The 20,252-nt window shown below is 39.1% G+C and overlaps 1 protein-coding gene across 2 annotated transcripts in view; it reads left to right on the top strand.

Annotated features, from left to right (window-relative positions):
- Window positions 1-20,252, top strand: part of LOC127435982 (septin-7-like) — a 37,840-nt gene that overhangs the window by 5,700 nt on the left and 11,888 nt on the right. For both annotated transcript variants that reach the window (XM_051689845.1, XM_051689844.1), the window contains exons 3-6: window positions 10,361-10,467; window positions 15,154-15,254; window positions 17,205-17,339; window positions 19,398-19,515. In XM_051689845.1, coding sequence (XP_051545805.1) covers window positions 10,361-10,467; window positions 15,154-15,254; window positions 17,205-17,339; window positions 19,398-19,515 — 461 coding nt within the window. The remainder of the gene's footprint in view (window positions 1-10,360; window positions 10,468-15,153; window positions 15,255-17,204; window positions 17,340-19,397; window positions 19,516-20,252) is intronic.

Here is a 20,252-nt window from a genome sequence, read left to right as displayed (position 1 = left end):
TAATGCGAGAATGCACATTATGTACCGGACTGTACATTGGCAATGCGTTGGCCAAGTACTTGTGTAAAGTATCTAGCCTTACTGACCACATTTACATGCACTTAAGAAAATGGTTTATTCCAGGGTTTTTGCAGAAAGTGGCATTCTGACATGTCATGTAAATGAGAACGGCTATTTACTTATGCCGCATAAGGAATTACGAGAAAGTGTTTTAACACACCCTGGTTTCTCCTGGAGAATGTGGCTTAATGTGGTCATGTAAATGTATAAGCACTATTCTGATGGGTTTTTGAAGAGTGCGCATGTGTGTGAAAAGACGGAATAACAAACGTCATAGGATGGAGCCCAACGACAAGTCAACACAGTGGAAAGAATTCATATCTCAAAGTACAGTGGGAAAAGCACATACACTGTTTAACTATACCCATTTATACACACCTATGTAAAATATCATCTGTCCGTTACGTTCGCATATATGCATTGGGGGAATCCCAGAGTTTTAAGTAAGCGGGAAACCCCATTATTTCAGCGCGATTCCGCTGCAGGTCGTGATGGAAATTTAAGGAAGTTGTTCAGCAACAACTCTGGAATATCTGGAATAAAGCGAAGCAACAGAGAATAAAATAGCGAAGTCTTCCTCGGATACCATGTTTGTAATTTACACAAGCATCATGGGGAAATTACGTTGCTGTTGATCAAGCCGCATGTATATGGGAGTAAAGAGTACGCCACTTAAACTGTTTTTGTAAGTGGGAACGCTGCTTTCTCGCAATATGCCGCTTTCTCGCAATATGCCGCTTTCTGGTGTCCATGTTAACGTAGTCACTTTTGAGCCATAAAATGGTCCGATTCAGTCGTTCAAGATTAGATAAGAGTGTTTTGTTAATCGATAACATTGTCATCATCCTCACACACACACACACACTCTGTTAGGATGCTGTGACTAAAGCAGGGTTGGAAATATGGATGTCAGTGACATAACTGCTGCTGAGAGCTTCACCATAGTAACCAGGTCTATGTCTGTTGGCACTCGCCTAGTGGCATCGCTTTCCAGCTCTGGTGTGAAATAATTAATCCGATCTCTATTTCTCTCTTCCTCTATTGATCCAAGCTGTTACTCATTCCATCTCTGTCTCTCGCTCATTCTCTCCCTCCATCTCTCTGTTGTATAGGCTAGTTGTTTAGTTTGGGGTTTCCTGTTTGGTCAACTGGCCTATTGAGATTGTGTTGTATGGGTGCCAGAAGAGACTTTGTAGCGAGCTAGGTGTGTTCATGATCTACTGTTCTTGTACAGCTCGGGCCTCTTCTATACCTGCTGTGGCCCTGATTGCATAATTTTAAGTATAATAAGAATTATTTTTTACATGGCTGTCTGGAGTACTTCATTCTGGTCAATCGTGTGAATTGATAGTTGTCCCAAGAAAACCGATTTCCTTTCTATCCGCAGTCTCTTTCTTCTCACAATAATTTCTATAACTAATAATTATATCTCAAATCAAAATTAAAATTCCATTTATGTATTTATTTTATACGTTTCTGTGTGTTAAGTGAGATAATGTACCGTTAACTGGTCATTATCGCACAATAAATCCCTTTAGAGTGATACAAGACCCCTCCGCATCACGTTATGGTCCTTATCGCCCTGTCAGTGTTTATTCTGTGATAATGACAGGCTGACTGTTCATTATCCCTTACCAGGAATGGAGCGTGCCTTTGTGGTATGTGGCTGCAAATGTGAAAGCTTGGGTTAAAGCTTCAGAGATTTGATGAGCTCATATCAAATAACAAATGTTGGATAACGACCTGAAATTGTTCATGACATATTTATTTAGCTAAAGCTACGTTTTGCTAAGTAATATTTCTAAGTAGTATCGCTGTGTATCCCAAAGCGGCACCCGTTAAAGCTCGACTATAGATATCTACCTTACTTTTATAGGGTTTTGCATTCAGTAATATAACGAACGCCCTCCGAGTTTTACCTCAAAAGCAAGGTTCCATCCACACACAAACTCTTTCTCACTCCATATAAGCCTGTGCATAAATTGGGGTGAAAGTGTGATGTAGCTGAATTATCTCTGTGTAGAATGTGTGAAATAGGAGGCAGCTGGGTTGTGTGCCTCCTATTACTTAAAACTGATTTCAGGCAAGTTCAAAGGCCTGTTATAGGGGACAGAACTGAAAACTGTCGTCTGTTTTCTCCTGTCACTCATCTTGACAGACACCACAGGGCTTTGGCTCTGGCCTCCATTTTTCCCTCCAAAATTTCAGAGCGGAAAAAAATCTGTTTCCTGTCTTTTCTCTCTCCGTCTCTCTCTATCTCCCTCTTCTCTCCCTTGTGTTTTTTTTTTTTCTCCACAAGCATTTCCTTTCTTGAGCTTTCTCTCTCAAAGCAGCTGGTGAAATGTTTCTTGAGGAAAAAAAAAATTGAAAATGTGAAGGGTTTTAGAACTTTATGGTTCAAATTGAGACTTTAACGTACAAATCTTCAGTGATGAGGTTTTTGCGTGATGAGTTTTCCATCGGTAGCTGAATTATTCTGATATGGAATACCTCATCAATACTTATAACATACAAACACAACTAACATTCCTCTCACTACACATGAAAAAAGATGATTATAATAACGTCAAGTTATGTTTGGGGTGGTGTGCTAGCATTGTTAGCACTAGCCATGTTTCTCGTATGTTAGCATGGTTTTGGGCAGTTTAAAAAGTCCTGTCTTAAATATGGACACACACACAGAGGGGATTTAACACTCTGGATTATGAAGCCAAAGCATCCTCTCTCTGGCTTGCCAACAGGCCATCTAACAACTCGGTCATGGAGCTAAGCCTGTTAGATGCTCTTAGCTGACACACATGCTAATGCAACTGCACAAACAAACAATAGCCTATCACTGGGTCTTCAAACACTCCTTAAAAGTTTCATCCAAATTGAATGCCGGATATCGAAATCAAAATCTTGTAGACGTGGAAAGGAAAGTAGATGTTGGACTTTTTCTCAAGTCTCTGTAGCTATCATTGTGCAAAGTAGAGTAATACCATTATGAAGGGATCTTTACTAACTCTTCTCGAGCTATTGATGTGTTCCGTTTGAGATGGAAAGCCTTTTTTTTTTTTTTTTTTTTTTACCAAACTTGCTTACCAAGTTTTAGAATAAACACTTGGAAGGCCCTTATAGAATCCATGTAGGCCTACACAAGTAAGATTCTATACCATTAGAGAATCCACACTGGTTTATTGTAGATGGCTGAATCTTATAATCTGACATTTTAAATGGTAAAGTATTTATACATTATGGTAGCATTTGTTGTACTGAATTTAATTTATGCTGATTTTTATTAATTAAAACATTTTTTTTTAAAGAAGATATATAAATAAAATGTATTTAAATTATTTAATTGTTTAAGTATTTTTTTAAATTATTTAATTAAAGTTAATTATTTTCTCTACTGTCCTAAAATATGCATCATTTTCTTTTATGCAGAATATTTCTTATTTTTTCTATTGACTGGGAAAAATATGACCAAATTTCTTCTTGAGATTCAGACAGATAGACCAAAAGCAATTTTATTCCACCTTTTCTAACAGAAAACCTTAGACTTATACACTTGTTTTAGAGGATAATGGCAGCAGTTGAGTGGGCTAACATTATTGAAAGAGAATAGTTGGAGTGAGCTACATAACCACAGGTTTCAATTCTAAAACAAGTATAGCAAATGACTCTTTAGGTCATCTAAAGCAATCATGCTGTTTAAAACAAGAAGCATTACAGGGCTCGACATTAAGCATTGTCATGTGCTTGTCCTCCGGACAAGTAAATTGATCATTCACTTGTCCGAGTAAAAAAGTTACTTGTTCGGAGAGAAAAAAGGACATGTAAGTTACATGCTCAAGTAACATGTCAAAGTTTATGTTGTATATTTTTCTAAAATTAGGACCGATGCCCAACCTAATAGTGTACCTATGCAATCAACTCAGTTCTCTGTGACAGAAATGTAAACTGCACTGGGTAGGGGAGGAGGCTATTGTCATATGGTAATTATTTTATGTTATGTATGGTAGTCAAATAAAGAAAAGTCTCCATCGCCACCATTAACTGCCGGAGCTGAGAAAAGACATGCAAACTATGATCATGGACGGTGTACCCCTTAAAAGTGGCCATGTGCCTGACATACCAAATGTTACATGTGAAAGCTGCTATCAATGAGAATAATTTAGATTCTTTAAATAGGTATAGACATTAGTCATTAGATGAGCTGTTATTATAATAGATAAAGCATATTTTACAGCTGTCATAAACTGGATGTTATTTGCAGTATGTATGATATAACAGTGGAATTATGTACAGTATAATGTTACAAATTCTTCAGCCACTGGATATAAAACAAGAGAAATTGACGCACATCATTGAAACACGGCCCTTAGGGCAGACACAATGTAAGCATCCCCAGCTGTGTGTGTGTGTGTGTGTGTGTTTATGCACATGCTATTTGTAACCTCACATGTGCTGATACTGTCAGGTTGTGTTGGGATTCATCACTTCATTGAATCTGTTTCCTGTCCAGTCTGTAAATGTATTGTCCATTTGGCTTACTGATGACAGAATATTCTATCCCTTTTATTTTGTATGTAGGACAGATCATTTTAGAATGTGGTTTGTTCTATGTGTGTGTCCCTGAGAGTATTTGTGTGTTTCTGTGTGACACAGAGTTGCTGATTGTTATCTCAAGCTGTTCAGAAATGTACTCCGACCTTCACTGTAGCCACAACGCAGAACAATGGATCTCTACAGAAGCCCCTCTCTATAAACCACTAATACAAATCCATATATTAAAAAGCCTGAGACCACTAGTGAAAGTGATTTTTTAAGTTAATACATTTTGAATTTAAATTTTGTTTAGTAGTATTTGGTATGTCCCCCTTTCGCTTTAATGGCAGCATGCACTCGAGCTGGCACGTACTCCACAACTTAAAAGATGCAAAACCTAAAAATGCATGTTATCCAGCATTATCTGAAAATGTTCCAAAGAGCATTTTGTGTGCTTTAATGGAAGCAAGGAAGCATTAGTTAACATGGTCAATGCCACAAATTTGCTTATTTGATTAGTAGGCTTGGGATCGATGCCTTTTCCATGCACCGATAATTATCGATATATATTGGGATTTTTTTCATATGTAAATTGGGCTGCTCGTTGCACAGTAGTGCAATTTCTCAACACAACTTTGGTAAAGGTTGAGCGGAAGGGTAAATTAAAGGGACACCGGACGCATTTGGAGGATGACATGGCACATTCTAAAATTCGAAACAATTATTTTTTATGAAGGTACGCATACACCGGCAACGTTCGGCGTCAAAATTCTGAAGTGACAGAGTGCATCTCGCAAATGTTTCCATTAAATTTGACCCAAATCATTATCAAAGGACAAAGATTATTTACTCTAGCCATCGCTGGATGATATATTGTGTATATGTATCTTTCATATAGCCTAAACAATGTATTTTCAGTTATAAGTATGTCGTTTTGTGGTTTGACAGCTTGAATGAAAGACATATTCAAGGCTACATACATAGAAATGACATAATAAACATTGCCATAAACATTCTAATCGTTCAGTTTGCGCAATTTCATATAACCTGCAAACTCAACGTCACTTTGTTCATTCTTGAAGAAGTACAAAAACCTTCATAACTTTGAACTGCCATCTGCTGCACCGCATCTGCTCATCCTGTTTGTGTGTGTGTGTGTGTGTGTGATCAGCTTCTGTAAATGTTGATCACTCTCTTGTGGTCTCCTAGTGCTATTATGCCAGACTGTTAAAAAGAGGCCAATAGAGTGATTTGGAAAGCATGCAAATTAGGCTTCTAATTTAATTGTCTGCTCATTTTAATATATCGATACCTTAGAAATGTATTGATAAAATAGTGCAGAAAAATAATCGATATATCGATATTTCATGACATCCCTATTTATTAGTATCCTAAAGGTAGTGCAGAATCTAAAATAATTCTTATTAATTTTACTTGATTTTTACTTTAATTTGCCATAGTTGGAACAAGACTGTGACTGTTTCTAACTTGTTCACTAAAGTTACTGTATTCTGTTCTCCTGCTGTTCTTTAGAGCAGCAATTTAGTTTCAATTGTTTATCTGTTGGGGTAATGGGCCTCTCTTTCTTTCCTATCTGTTTGTTAAATGGTTAAACAACTTGTTTAGCAGAGGTACTAGAGCCCCTTTTATGAGGGGAAAAATAGAGTGAGTGAACAGGAAAGAAAGTGGATAGCTGGGTCTGAATGGGGGTAGGGCAGTGGAGGTGGGGTTGCCAGGATATCTGAGCTCAGTGGGGTGTTTTCTGGCCCATAGTATGATGACAGGAAGAGGTAAAAAGTCTAAATGAATGACTGAAATCTCCTGAAGAATGTGACCATCCATACATTTAGGGCTGTTGCAATCATTATTTTATTCAATATTTCTACATTTGTCCAATTCGATTTTAAATGCTCATACCATAATGTCCTATCTACCGATGATCATTTGTTCCGTCTAGCGTTCATTCGTTCTGTCTGCCGTTTGTTTATTCTGTCTGGCGTTCGTTCATTCTGTCTGGCATTCGTTCATTCTGTCTGGCATTCTTTCATTCTGTCTGGCATTAGTTCATTCTTTCTGGCGTTCATTCTGTCTGGCATTCGTACAGTCTATCGATTGTTCTATCTATTGATCCTTCTATCGTTATATTTGTCTGTCGTTCTATCTATCAAATCATTCCATCCATCCATCCGTCCATCCATCTATCACTCATCCATCCAACCCATCAGAATGCTCTGTTTATTTCCTCTACTTGAGCTCAATAGCCAAGCATTTCGGCCCAAACCTTTGAGACTACAAGATCATGATTGTGTTCCCTTTATGGCTTTATACTCGCAATGCATTTTTTATTCATAATAAATCATCAACTTCATTGACTTTGCCAATTAAGAGGGCCTTTGAATACCATTTCCTCAACTTTTTTAATCTAAAACACTAACCACTTAGTTTTACATTTTATTCTGAAATGTCTGCTCCCTGAGTGACCTGTCTGGGTCTAGTTGAGTGTACGGCCAGTGGAAATGTAGGGTCTGTTTTTCTGCCCTCTCTGCTTGAACCCGTCTATTAGCACTTCTGTAGACTTTCTCTCAGTCTATTGGTCTACTAGTGTCTGTTTGTCTTCACTAGAGAGACACATATGTTCTATTCCTTTTGACTGGAGCAAAGGGACGAAAAGAGCACAAAAAAGGGAGACAACAGATATAGGAGACCAAAGCAACGTGATGTGAGTTCTCTCCATTCATCCACTGGCCTGACGAGGGTCATCCAACTGTGAACTCGATCTGGATACATGCTGTGTGACTGAAGCATCTCATTTACAGAGATCTAGCTGCCCGATATTTAATTAAAAGAGGGGATGAGGCTAATTGGGTCTGGCTTTGCCCTCAGGGGTAAGAGGGAAAGAGAAGGAGAAATAGTGCGGTAGAGAGTCTGCAAGCTGCAAAAGCTTGCGAATCTTCTCATTCTTGCCCATTCAAGCCATGACATCAAGAATTCATGATAACGTCCTGCTGTGTGTGTTAGTACTAGTGTGTGTTTCTGTAAAGTACAGGTATACATCTAAACTAACCTCTGAGAATGGTTTGAGCAGTGTACATGATTGTGAGAGGTGATCTTTTATTATTTTTATTTTAGCCCAAAACTGCTGTTGTTGTGCTGCAGATTTGTTTGTCATTTTAATTTTTCCAAGGTGACTGCAGTCATTATATCAGTGATCACAATGGTTGGGCTAGCTTTCAAAACTGGTGGCCAATGGATAATTTAATGGAGCTATAAGTAATACAATTTAAGGATATGAAATAAAATGAATGTACATGAACACACATTTTACACACTATTTACTTTATTATACAATTTACCATGAACTATTCATTGACAAGACTGTTGGTAGAATTAGAACCTGAAACTAGGTGGGATGACCACTTCTGTTAATCGGCCCGTCAGGCACAGTTATTGGCTGATGCCGATAATCTCCAAATGGCAAAATATTGGTTGATTAATTGGCCTGGCCGGTATATCACTAGTCCATTGGCATAGTCATTAAAATGTAGCTTGTACAGCTTTGTTTCATCACAGTAACTGGTGGCAATTTAGGGGATTTTAAAATAGTATACAAACCCTAACTTCTTTGACTTTGTTTAAAGTCAACACAGAGGCAAGACGCCAATGTAAGCATAGTTCTAGAAGGAAGATCTTGGGATTCATTCTATCAGGCATCTAATCCAATCACAACACAGCCTCCACTTTATAAGGCCGCTCAGGTGTTTCTCATTATTGCTTACTTCTGTTGCTTTCACCCCCCTTCACCCCATCATCAACTGTTTAGATCTTGTCCTGTGCGGGTGTAAAGCTCTTCTCCCCTGTCATCATTGCTTCCGGCAGGATCCGGCGGTTCAAGCAAGTATCAGAGCGCTGAACCGTAGGTCAGGGCTTATGCCAAATAATGCAAGTATTTTTACGTTCTTATTCATCCCAATAATCATGAGTCTTTTCTGATAGAACTAAGGTTCCTGAATGTAAACCATTAAAGAGAAAAATTGCATCTTACTGATATAGTAGTTGCATTTGCAAAACTTAAAATAGAAGGAAGAGAAGATGCTGTGTTGCCCGTCTATCTGTCTTTCTCTTTCTGTCTTTCTGTCTCTCCTCCCCCTTTTTCCTTTTTTCCACTGGTTGCTCCAGTCTCAAGTCGCAGACATCCTTCCATCTTCTCCCCCATATTACACAAACAAACACACACACACACTGTCTTGTTTAGGCAATGAGGAGTAAATTTACTTAGCAGATGGAGGGTGGGTTTGGTGTCTGTGTGTTATCTATGGCATTGAACAGAGAACCTTTAAACATGTGTTTGTGCGTGCACACAAATGGTGAGCTGGCTTTGCACCTTATGGAATCTTACTTTGCAAAAAAAAAAAAAAAAAAAAAAGAAAGAAATATAAACAGAGATTGTCAGAAGAAGGGTAAATGTCAGGATTATGGGTGATGGTTAGGCACTGGTAGTCAGGTCTGGATATCACCCTGCAGGAATGAAGACATTGGTTCATGTGACCAGCCATATTAATCTGTGTGGTTGGTAAAACATCTTATACAGTAGTACATTGTATTCCACTTAAATAGCACTTTATTACTTTAATTTAATCGTGTGTCATTATTTTAAATAGCATGAAATCAAAATTGACCCGGTTAACTTTAATAAATATTGGATGTATTGTGATCCCACACTAATCTATTCATGAATAGATGTTATTCTGAAGAATAAAAAATGTTTGTTGTCATAAACTTTCATCAAAATATAATGACTTTCTCTACCTCTTAAACAACTTTTCTGCTGACGTAACCAAGGCCAAGTGGACAGGGGAAAATAATATTAACCAATAACCAGTATTAACCAATAATACCATAGCCTAACAATCAAATCAAATCATGATGGTTAAAGTCAAGTTACCAAAGTAACCAAGTCTATTCTGTTCCACTTGGAAATATGTCACATTACAGAAGCTTTATGTGTTGCATTTAAATGTGTAGTCCATATTACTACAAGAAACATTATTCAGCCATGTGTCTGGCAGATTCAGGCCTGTTTGCATTTCTCTGTGACTTGCTCAACCATGCAGGGGATTTTAGTAAATGAGGAAGGCAAGATTTGGAAGCTGAGAAGCAGAGGATTGTCTGTGGGGAGACTTAAAGCTTTGAATCAAGCTTGTGTCAAAAATGTGGGGTGAAACTGTGGTGAGAATTCGTATTTGAGTGCATTAGGGTGGTGTAAACTTCAGTGATGCATTTGCGGTCTTCCTTGCCAGATGAATCCAATTGCTCCCTTCCCCCAACTCAGATATGTTAAAAATGACAAGACACAGCCTTGCGCTGATCAGTTAAGAGAAAGTAAAAGGAGTGGAGATGGCTGCAGGGAATGCAGGAACAAATGTTTATTTCTTCAGAATAAAGAGCTTTCTCAGGCTCTTTCTCTCTGTGTCTTCTCTGTCTTTTCACAATATTTTTCCAGTGTGCCCATGAAGCTGCCATTTTTTGATTGCTTTGAAACAACAGAAGCTCTGGCCAGGGTCCCACATGTGCCATTGGTTGGCTTAGAAACAACAAACTAATTTTGTGTTTGTTTCTCTGCGAGCATGTGAATGTGAGAAATCTTGTGTGAATCTGTGGAGAATTTCACATTTATCACCACATTCATTCATCTCGGTCGGTCTCTTATACATGGCCATTTGTCTCAGCATCAGTTGGCCTTGGCCACTTAACATTTCATTTTCTTTTCTAGGTGAGTCTGGACTGGGCAAATCCACGCTCATCAATTCCCTCTTTCTGACTGACCTGTACTCCAAAGACTACCCTGGCCCATCTCAGAGGATCAAGAAGACTGTTCAGGTATGTTACTTTTACCTGAATTTTGACTCCTAAAACATATCTTTTAGTCTTAACTTTATCTACTGCTGTCTCTCTAATAGTCTTGTTCCCTCTTTCCTCCTTGAACCTTGATCTTTTATCTCCAGCCATCCACTGTCTTTTTGTAATGATGTTTCAAATGTCTTGCAGCCAGATGTGACCTAGAAGCATTTGGAGTCTTTGTGTGCTTCCATCATGGCTTCAATGTAGTCTGGTTTTGTATCCTTACCTTAGATCAGGGGTCGGCCACCTTTTTGACCAAGTGTCAATGTGCAAGATCAAAGTGCATTACCGCCGTGATCTAGAGTGGTACTGTGGTGCCTATCTGACCCGTTTACTGGTGCAGCCCTCTGGAAAACAGATGATGGACCTTAGACAACCCACTTTGTTGTTTATCCAGAGTGATCTTGTCAAAACTGGTCTGCATGACACTATAGTTAGTCACGCAAGAAAACAGATCTTCTCTGTGCTATCCAGTGGTTTGCACAGATAATTGGTCTGGACTGTGGAGGTCAATTGAGTTGTACAGTTGTATCACTTTTGAAGTGTCAGCTCACTAAATAAGACAAGATGCATAACTACGAGGAAGGAATCTCGGTCTTGTCTCACGCATGCCTAAGGTGGCTTTTTGCCTCTGCAAAAAGATTGCAGAACTGATCTCAGTTCAGCTGCAAAGGTCAAATCAACCAACAACTGAATGCATTCAGGACTACAGTTGGAGTGCAGAGCAGCAATCAGGCCTAAGCAATCACAAACAGATTGCTGCTGGCTGAGGTTCTTAGTCTAGAGCAAACTCTCCCAGACTCACAGTAGGAAAATGACAGAGCAGAGTTTTGCCCTTATATGGAATTGATAAACAGATTGTGAAGCTGGAAGATCAGAAATTGGGGGGACACTCTGCGAAGACTTTGCGGAATGATGAAGTGACTCAATTGGATTGTTTTTTAAGAGGACGGGAGGGGTAAAGAAAAGAGGACTATGTTCCTCCAGAGGCCAGTAGGGATCAGAAGGAGGTCAAGAATGTTCCCACGAAACTCAACACCCTGCACTGACTCTCCCATCACTCAAGAGCAGGGAAGTGTTCTGGGATGACCCAGCCCTTGCTGGCATTTAAGTGCAGCCACCCTCAGTCCCCCTCTAACACGATGGACAAACTTAACAAACAGCCAAACTCTGGGCCTTTGCTGCACTCAAGTCTAAGTTCTCAGTTTAGGTTCAGATCCAAGTGGTTTTGGAACCTTGTGAAGTTTGGATGATATGATCACAGGGCCTTTTTAAAGACAGTCAGTCCACTCAGTGGCTATCTTAGTAACACCCTAGGCAGATATTTCCAGTCATGCAAGTTCAGCTCCAGGGATAAGACTGAAATCTCCAGAACTGCTTTCCAATCTAATGTTTCTTTTACATGTCAAATCAGCACTAAATCCTGAAAAAATTATATTGTAAATTAAAATTTTAGAATAGAGATTGACTCCAGAGGGCTTGCGATGGACTGTAGCTAAAGACTGGTTGCCCACTGAAGCTAAGCAGGGTTGAGCCTGGCCAGTACCTGGATGGGAGACCTCCTGGGAAAACTAAGGTTGCTGCTGGAAGAGGTATTATGGAAGCCAGCAGGGGGTGCTCACCCTGCAGTCTGTATGGGTCCTAATGCCCCAGTATTGTGACGGGAACACTATACTGTAAAAAGGCACCGTCCTTCGGATGAGACGTTAAACCGAGGTTCTGACTCTCTGTGGTCATTAAAAATCCCAGGGCACTCCTTGTAAAGAGTAGGGGTGTAACCCTGTTGTCCTGGCCAAATTCCCCCCTTGGGCTCTTTTCAATCAAGGCCTCCTAATAATCCCCATCCATTAATTGGCTGGATCACTCTACTCTCTCCTCTCCACCAGTAGCTGGTGTGTGGTGAGTGTACTGGTGCACTATGGCTGTCATCGCATCATCCAGGTGGATGCTACACACTGGTGGTGTTTGAGGAGAGTTCCCTGTTCACTGTGTAAAGTGCTTTGGGTGTAGTGTCATAAAAGCGCTATATAAATGTAACATTCATTCATTGTGTATGTCTGGAAATTTCATAAGACATAGGGTGTTCCATTTGTAATTTTATGATTCTGAAGGATACTCCCTTTGTGGCCACTGTGACCTTTTGATGGACCCTTTGCCGAGCCCTTGCTGACTGCTACCCAACAATTGCTGCATAGACTGCCCGACAGTCTAAAGCCCCGTACACACATGCAGCGACTTCCAGCGACAAAGAGACTAGTTCTAATCCATTTTCAATGAGAGCTGGTGACTTCTGACAACACAGGTGAGAGCAGCCTCTGGTGACTAGATGTGGGCGTGGCGAGAGACACGACAATGTTGAGAAAAGTTTACGTTTATGCAAATGAGGAGCAACTTTCGGGAGCGACAACCGATAGGACAGAAGAGGGTGTCAGTGGAGCTCATGTCACCTGTTTCCTTTGAGATGTGAAGTCGAGTGCAGGCAAGACAGAGAAGTTTCTGTGAGCAATTTCACTGTTCTGTGTGATTTGTCTGTAACCACATGCATGGATATAATAAAAATTAGGCATGGAAAGAAACTGTCAGCAGTCTGAGTGAGTTTCATTTGTTCTTTGATAGATCGTTCATCTTACAAATGATATGATGCATTGAGCACTGCTGCAGGTTATATAAAAATACTCTCCCCTGCAGAATGTGCATTTTTAGGGAAAAAACAAAATCCTTGTTAAATTAGAGTGATATCTTAGTTTTACTGACAAAATGCCTCACCCGTGATCAGGTTTTTAAAAGACATGGCCAGACGTACAGTCCACCTATAATGTGACATACTGTAAGTAGCAAGGCCCACTTGCAACTTCATAATACAGAGACTAACAACATCAAGCGATAAAGTCGCTGCATGTGTGTACGGGGCTTAAGGAAATACCTCCTTTTCTACATCTGCCATTTTCAACAAGTGGTCTGTTTCCTCCTCGTGCTATCTCTGTCACTTGAATCATGATATGTTAGGCACTTTGGACCAGGTTTTGGATTGCTTCTATTTGGTCTGTTTGTTTGATTTTGTTTAGGGTTATTTGCTTTTCTCAACATTTTGTAGAAACCTACCTCAGCACAGCACAACCTCCACATCATCTTGCAGGTTGAATCAAATGACTGTGGAATCTATCACCCAACATCTAAACAAATCCATTCTGGTTTGGAGAGATGATGCAAAACCACTTCCACTGGAATTCAGTGAATGATTCATCCAAGGCTCCACCCCTCTGTCTTTGCAAGAGGATGGATTGACCGAAGTTTTCGAGGTTTTGTCCCTTCACTTTCTATTGGTTCACTTGGAACCTTTGACGGAAGAGATCTCTTTAACATTTCAAAGTTTCTTATGTCTGCACATTCCTCCTGAGGCCCCATTTAACCTTCTCTGGCGCTTTCCCTGGTGGCAGGACGCCGTTGCACTTTGCCTCAAACAGTTCCACCATGAATGCCCATGGTATAAATTTGCCAGCCTGGCCAAAGGCTATGTTGTTTTGTGTGGCTGTCTAGTCCTCTGTGGTCAGTTCAGGCAGGACATGGAGACAGCGGCGAGATTATTTATATTCCAAAACAATCTGCTGTGTTTGTCATAGCGGCTACACGAGGGCCACTTGGGTTGCGCCGAATAAAAGGCTTGACATTTTTGTGGCTTTGTGTTTATACATCTTCTTTTATTTCCTTTTTCTTTGGTGCAAGCTGAAGTGTCCTGATATGCCTCATAAACATCATGTGTGAAAGAGGAAGAGTTTTATGAAAGTTCACTCCTTTTTTCTTTCTTCAGTTTCTCTTGTTTTGTTTTTCTCATTCTTTCGTCCCCTTGTGCTCTCCCTTCTCAAACCTTTTCCTGCCTCCCTCACATTCAAAATGTACTAAAAACAGTTGTTAGAGAGGTTGAGGTTGATTTTGTTAGTGGGGAAGTGGGGATGTGTGTTTGTGTGTGTGTGAAGGATAATGAGAGTATAGTTTTAGAAAAAGAGGGTCAGCCAAAAATAACCAGGCCTGTGAGAATAAGGCGTTTTTAGGGAAAGCAGCTGAAATAACTCTACAAGATGATGAAGCTGAATCATAAGGAAATCAGAGATGACTACATCCATTTCTCATCTTGGCGCAGTGTCTCACACTGGCCTACCCTAGAGTGGAACCAACACAAACTGTTATATCTATATAGTATCACTTACAATGCGGAATCTCCTGCGAGAATGCATTTGCTGCTACCAAGGGGAAGGGTTAGGGTGAATCTCGAGAGTTTTGCAGCATACGTGTTGCCGTCTAGAAATGACCAACACACGTACATGCACAACAACACACAGACATTCCTGTTTGTTATAAGGATCTTTCATAAGATATGACCTAAACATCCAAGGTCTTTAGCCATATTTATGCTCTAAAATTGTCTATGACCTTTGCAGTTTCATTTTTTGTTTGATGCAAAAATACAAACCTTATACAAACAAATATAAATATGAACCAAACACAAACTCTCATTCTGCACACACAAGTCTTTTTAGTTTGATTAGTTAGCATTCAGGTAGTACTTGTCATCTCTTTTAATGAAGCAAATGTTGTACCAACTAGCAAGGTTGGGATCTTGGGGTAAGTCACATATTTTCTGGTGACAAATTGTGGTCCTGGTTTCAGGTGGAACAGTCCAAAGTGCTGATAAAGGAGGGGGGTGTTCAGCTCACGCTCACCATCGTAGACACACCAGGCTTTGGAGATGCGGTGGATAACAGCAACTGGTTAGTGAACTCTTATACCAACCTAATACAGTTGAAGTCATTAGTTTACATACACTTAGGTTGAAGCCATTAAAACTCATGTTTTAACCACCCCACAGATTTAATATTAGCAAACTATAGTTTTGGCGAGTAATTTAGGACATCTACTGTGTGCATGACACGAGTAATTTTTCCAACAATTGTTTACAGACAGATTGTTTCACTTTTAATTGACTATATCACAATTCCAGTGGGTCAGAAGTTTACATACACTAAGTTAACTGTGCCTTTAAGCAGCTTGGAAAATTCCAGAAAATGATGTCAAGTCTTTAGACAATTAGCCAATTAGCTTCTGATAGGAAGTGTACTGAATTGGAGGTGTACCTGTGGATGTATTTTAAGGCCTACCTTCAAACTCAGTGCCTCTTTGATTGACATCATGGGAAAATCAAAAGAAATCAGAAAAAAAATTGTGGACCTCCACAAGTCTGGTTCATCCTTGGATGCAATTTCCAAACACCTGAAGGTACCACGTAAATCTGTACAAACAATAGTACGCAAGTATAAACACCATGGGACCACGCAGCCATCATACCATTCAGGAAGGAGACGCATTCTGTCTCCTAGAGATGAACGTAGTTTGGTGCCAAAAGTGCAAATCAATCCCAGAACAACAGCAAAGGACCTTGTGAAGATGCTTGAGGAAACATAGACATAGCCTGAAAGGCTGCTCAGCGAGGAAGAAGCCACGGCTCCAAAACCGACATAAAAAAGTCAGACTACAGTTTGCAAGTGCATATGGGGACAAAGATCTTACTTTTTGGAGAAATGTCCTCTGGTCTGATGAAACAAATATTGAAGTGTTTGGCCATAATGACCATCGTTATGTTTGGAGGAAAAAGGGTGAGGTTTGCAAGCTGAAGAACACCATCCCAACCGTGAACCATGGGGGTAGCAGCATCATGTTGTGGGGGTGCTTTGGTGCTGGAGGAACTGGTGCACTTCACAAAAAAGATGGCATCATGAGGAAGGAAAATTATGTGGATATATTGAAACAACATCTCAAGACATCAGCCAGGAAGTTAAAGCTCGGTCGCAAATGGGTCTTCCAGATAGACAATGACCCCAAGCATACCGCCAAAGTTGTGGCAAAATGGCTTAAGGACAACAAAGTCAAGGTATTGGAGTGGCCATCACAAAGCCCTGACCTCAATCCTATAAAAAATTTGTAGCAAGCAAGGAGGCCTACAAACCTGACTCAGTTTCACCAGTTCTGTCTGGAGGAATGGGCCAAAATTCCAGCAACTTATTGTGAGACGCTTGTGGAAGGCTACCCAAAAAGTTTGTCCCAAGTTAAACAATTTAAAGGCAATGCTACCAAATACTAACAAAGTGTATGTAAATTTCTGACCCACTGGGAATGTGATGAAAGAATTAAAAGCTAAAATAAATAATTCTCTCTACTATTATTCTGACATTTCACATTCTTAAAATAAAGTAGTGATCCTGACTGACCTCAGACAGGCAATGTTTTCTACGATTAAATGTCAGGAATTGTGAAAAACTTCTGACTTCAACTGAATGTGGAGAGACGACTGTGACTGAGCCATTTATGAGTTGCTTTTACAGAAAAATGTTGATACTGGCTCTGTGGCACTATTAGTTAGTTTGGAGCATGACTATTTGTTTGTCGGACCAATGAAAGTCTAGAGGGGAGTTCAGAAAGCGTTTTTGAGAAGAATCATTATTTTTGCTAGTCTGTTTGTTATTGCTAGTGGTGTAGAAATTTCACAATCCACCTTGAAGTATTTTAAGGACATTTCAGATTTTTGGTGACCTTCTCCAGTTACGTAATCTTATTATATTACATGATTTATTAGACACAGTCATTTGATTTGGAACAATAATTGGAATGGTTTTGATTTATTGGGTGAACTTTCTTTTTCATCTCCCATCTTCCTTATTTTTCAGTTGGCAGCCTGTCATCAACTACATCGACAGTAAATTTGAAGACTTCCTGAACGCAGAATCCCGCGTAAACCGGAGGCAAATGCCAGACAATAGAGTGCACTGCTGCTTGTACTTCATTGCCCCTTCTGGCCATGGGTAGGAACTGCTTACTCCAGACATGAAGCCTGGCATGAATCAAGCAGCTTAAAACAGAGATGCCCCACTCAACACACACACACACACACACACACACACACATCCTGATTTACACATTTTGCATTATGTCAGCAGTGGGATGGTTTTGGAATCTTGTACATGAATACTGGATGACTGTGGTAAAATGAAGGCGTTTGAACATGTGATTATGCATTGATTTAAATCTATTAACAGGGTGAACGTGAGAGAGTGTGAGAGCATACCAGCACAGATGGAGTTGCATACTACCCACACCCAGATCGAAAAATCTTACAAAATGATGCCCTCTAAACTGAGCAGGCTTGACTTATGATGGGCATTGACTCACTCTGTTTTTTTTTACTTTTTTTTTTTTTTTATAATTAGCAAATCAGAGCCATCAAGAGCATTTGAGGAATTAAATCTCAAGGTTGCACATCTACACCATGGGCATATTTTTAGTCATCTGTATTTGTGATGTAACATGCCATTCAATCATGGAAAAATCTATTAATTCCATAACGTTTTATAGTTTATAGAGAATCTATACACTGCTCTGCAAAGAAAAGCAAAGCACTGTTTACTTAACATTTACATATGGAATAGTCTGACCCTTTCACCCTGACCCTTTGTGTTTAAACAGCCAGATCATTTTCTTTCGTGCCCTTTTTGGAATGCCACCACGAAGCAACGTTCATATCTCATGACCTTTGTGTTACATCTTAAGTCACTTTGACATCCCTCAAATGTATAAACAGCCCCTTAGCTGACCCTGGTCCTCCAAATCCACACAAACACACACAGACAAACCCAACTCAGTGTAAAGAACAGTCTCTTTGTCTGGATTCCCAAATGAAAGTAATGGATAGAGACACATAGTGAACAAGCCTTCATTCCCTCCATGACATAATTCCACTAGTTTGGAGGGAAATGATGAGAAAACGTTCAGTGCTCTGCGCTGACACTGCCTCTCCCCTCTTTAGTCTATTTATTTATGCACGCTTCTGGGATCTGACTTGTTTCATTTCTATTGCATCACTTCAAAGGACAGAGCTCATTTTTGATTTTGTTTTGCAGGCTTATCCAATGTTTTATTTAAAAAGTGTTGGTTAGTATTCATTATGATCATATAACCGGTTTGGAAAAAGTGTCTTTTTAATATGTAATATTAATTTGTTTAATATACCATATACAATAAATAGTGGTTTCTCTACCTGTATTGTAAGTCTTTTGCTGGACTGTTCAGACACTCTTTGTAGCTGTAAAACATCTTCCATAATGAAACTGAAGTGTAGTAGAACCTTTTAATAAAAAATAAAAAAAAATATTATATAAATTTTCATTTTAAATGTTTAATTCGTTTAAATTTTAGGATAAAAATAAAAAAAGCTTTAAAATTATTTTTAAAGACTTTTAACTTGCATTTGGAATGAAACTAAATTAGTAATACTTATAAAATATTTCAGTGTCCATTTTAGACATATTACCTACTGTACTATACTATACTATATTGAACTGTACTGTACTTTTCTATGCTATACTACAGTATATTATAATTTACTGTACTATTCTAAATGACTAAAGGGCAATGTTAGGCACGTTGCACAAAATATAATATGCACTTGAGTGGCTTTTTGTGGTATACTTCTATAGTTACAATATAATAAAAATAATAAGAACACAAACCTTCCTTTTCAATCATTCACAAGTCATTTATTTTAAAATTCAATCATTCACAAATAATTTCTTACAAATTCATCCTTTTACTAGAATATATAATCCCTGACATAAAAGCACATTGCTATTCAACAAAGGTAATGATTAGCTATGGATGTTGAGTAATGGTGAATAGATGATTCACAACATAGCTGTTACTATATCATGTAATATCACTTGTGACTGACTTGTCCATGTAAATGTACAGTAACATGATCACTGTACTTTAAAGTGTTACCAAATATCTCCCTATTAAAAAAACAAAATGCACTTGTATTTTGAACAACTCAAATTGACTTATGAAGAGACGTTCCATCTTTTCAGACTGAAGCCTCTGGATATCGAGTTCATGAAGCGTCTGCATGACAAAGTCAATGTCATCCCCCTCATCGCCAAGGCTGACACGCTCACACCAGAGGAGTGCCAACTTTTCAAGAAACAGGTGTGTGTGTGTGTGTGTGTGAGTATGTGTGATTTCAGATTTCACAATTGATGGTTTTAAAGAAATAGTTCATCCAAAAATGAAAATGCTCTCATCATTTACTCACCCTTATGCCGTCCCGGATGTGTATGACATTCTTTCTTCTGCAGAACACAAATGAAGATTTTTAGAAGAATTTCTCCGCTCTTTTGGTCCATACAATGCGAAAGTGAATGGGTTCCAAAATGTTGACGCTCCAAAAATCACATAGGTCAGCATAAAAGTAATCCATATGTCTCCAGTGGTTAAATCAATGTCTTCAAAAGCGATTTGATAGATGTGGGTGAGAAACAGATCAATATTTGAGTAAATTTTTACTATAAATTCTCCTCCCTGCTCAGTCAATCTCCACGTTAACGTTCACATTCTTTTTTTGGTAATTCACATTCTTCATGCATACGCCCCCCTACTGGGCAGGGAGAAGAATTTCTAGCAAAAATGGACTTAATTATTGATCTGTTTCTCACCCACACTTGTCATATTATTTCTGAAGATATGGCTTTAACCACTGGAGTCATATGGATTACTTTTATGCTGCTTTTATGTGCTTTCTGGCACATCAAAATTTTGGCACCCATTCACTTGCATTGTATGGACCTACAGAGTGGTGATATTCTTTAAAAAATCCTAATTTGTGTTCAGCAGAGGAAAGAAAGTCATACACATCTTGGATGGCATGAGGGTGAGAGAATGATGAG

Source organism: Myxocyprinus asiaticus, chromosome 46 (assembly GCF_019703515.2).
Source record: "Myxocyprinus asiaticus isolate MX2 ecotype Aquarium Trade chromosome 46, UBuf_Myxa_2, whole genome shotgun sequence".
Taxonomy (NCBI): Eukaryota; Metazoa; Chordata; class Actinopteri; order Cypriniformes; family Catostomidae; genus Myxocyprinus; species Myxocyprinus asiaticus.
This window is presented reverse-complemented; position numbering and strand designations above follow the sequence as displayed.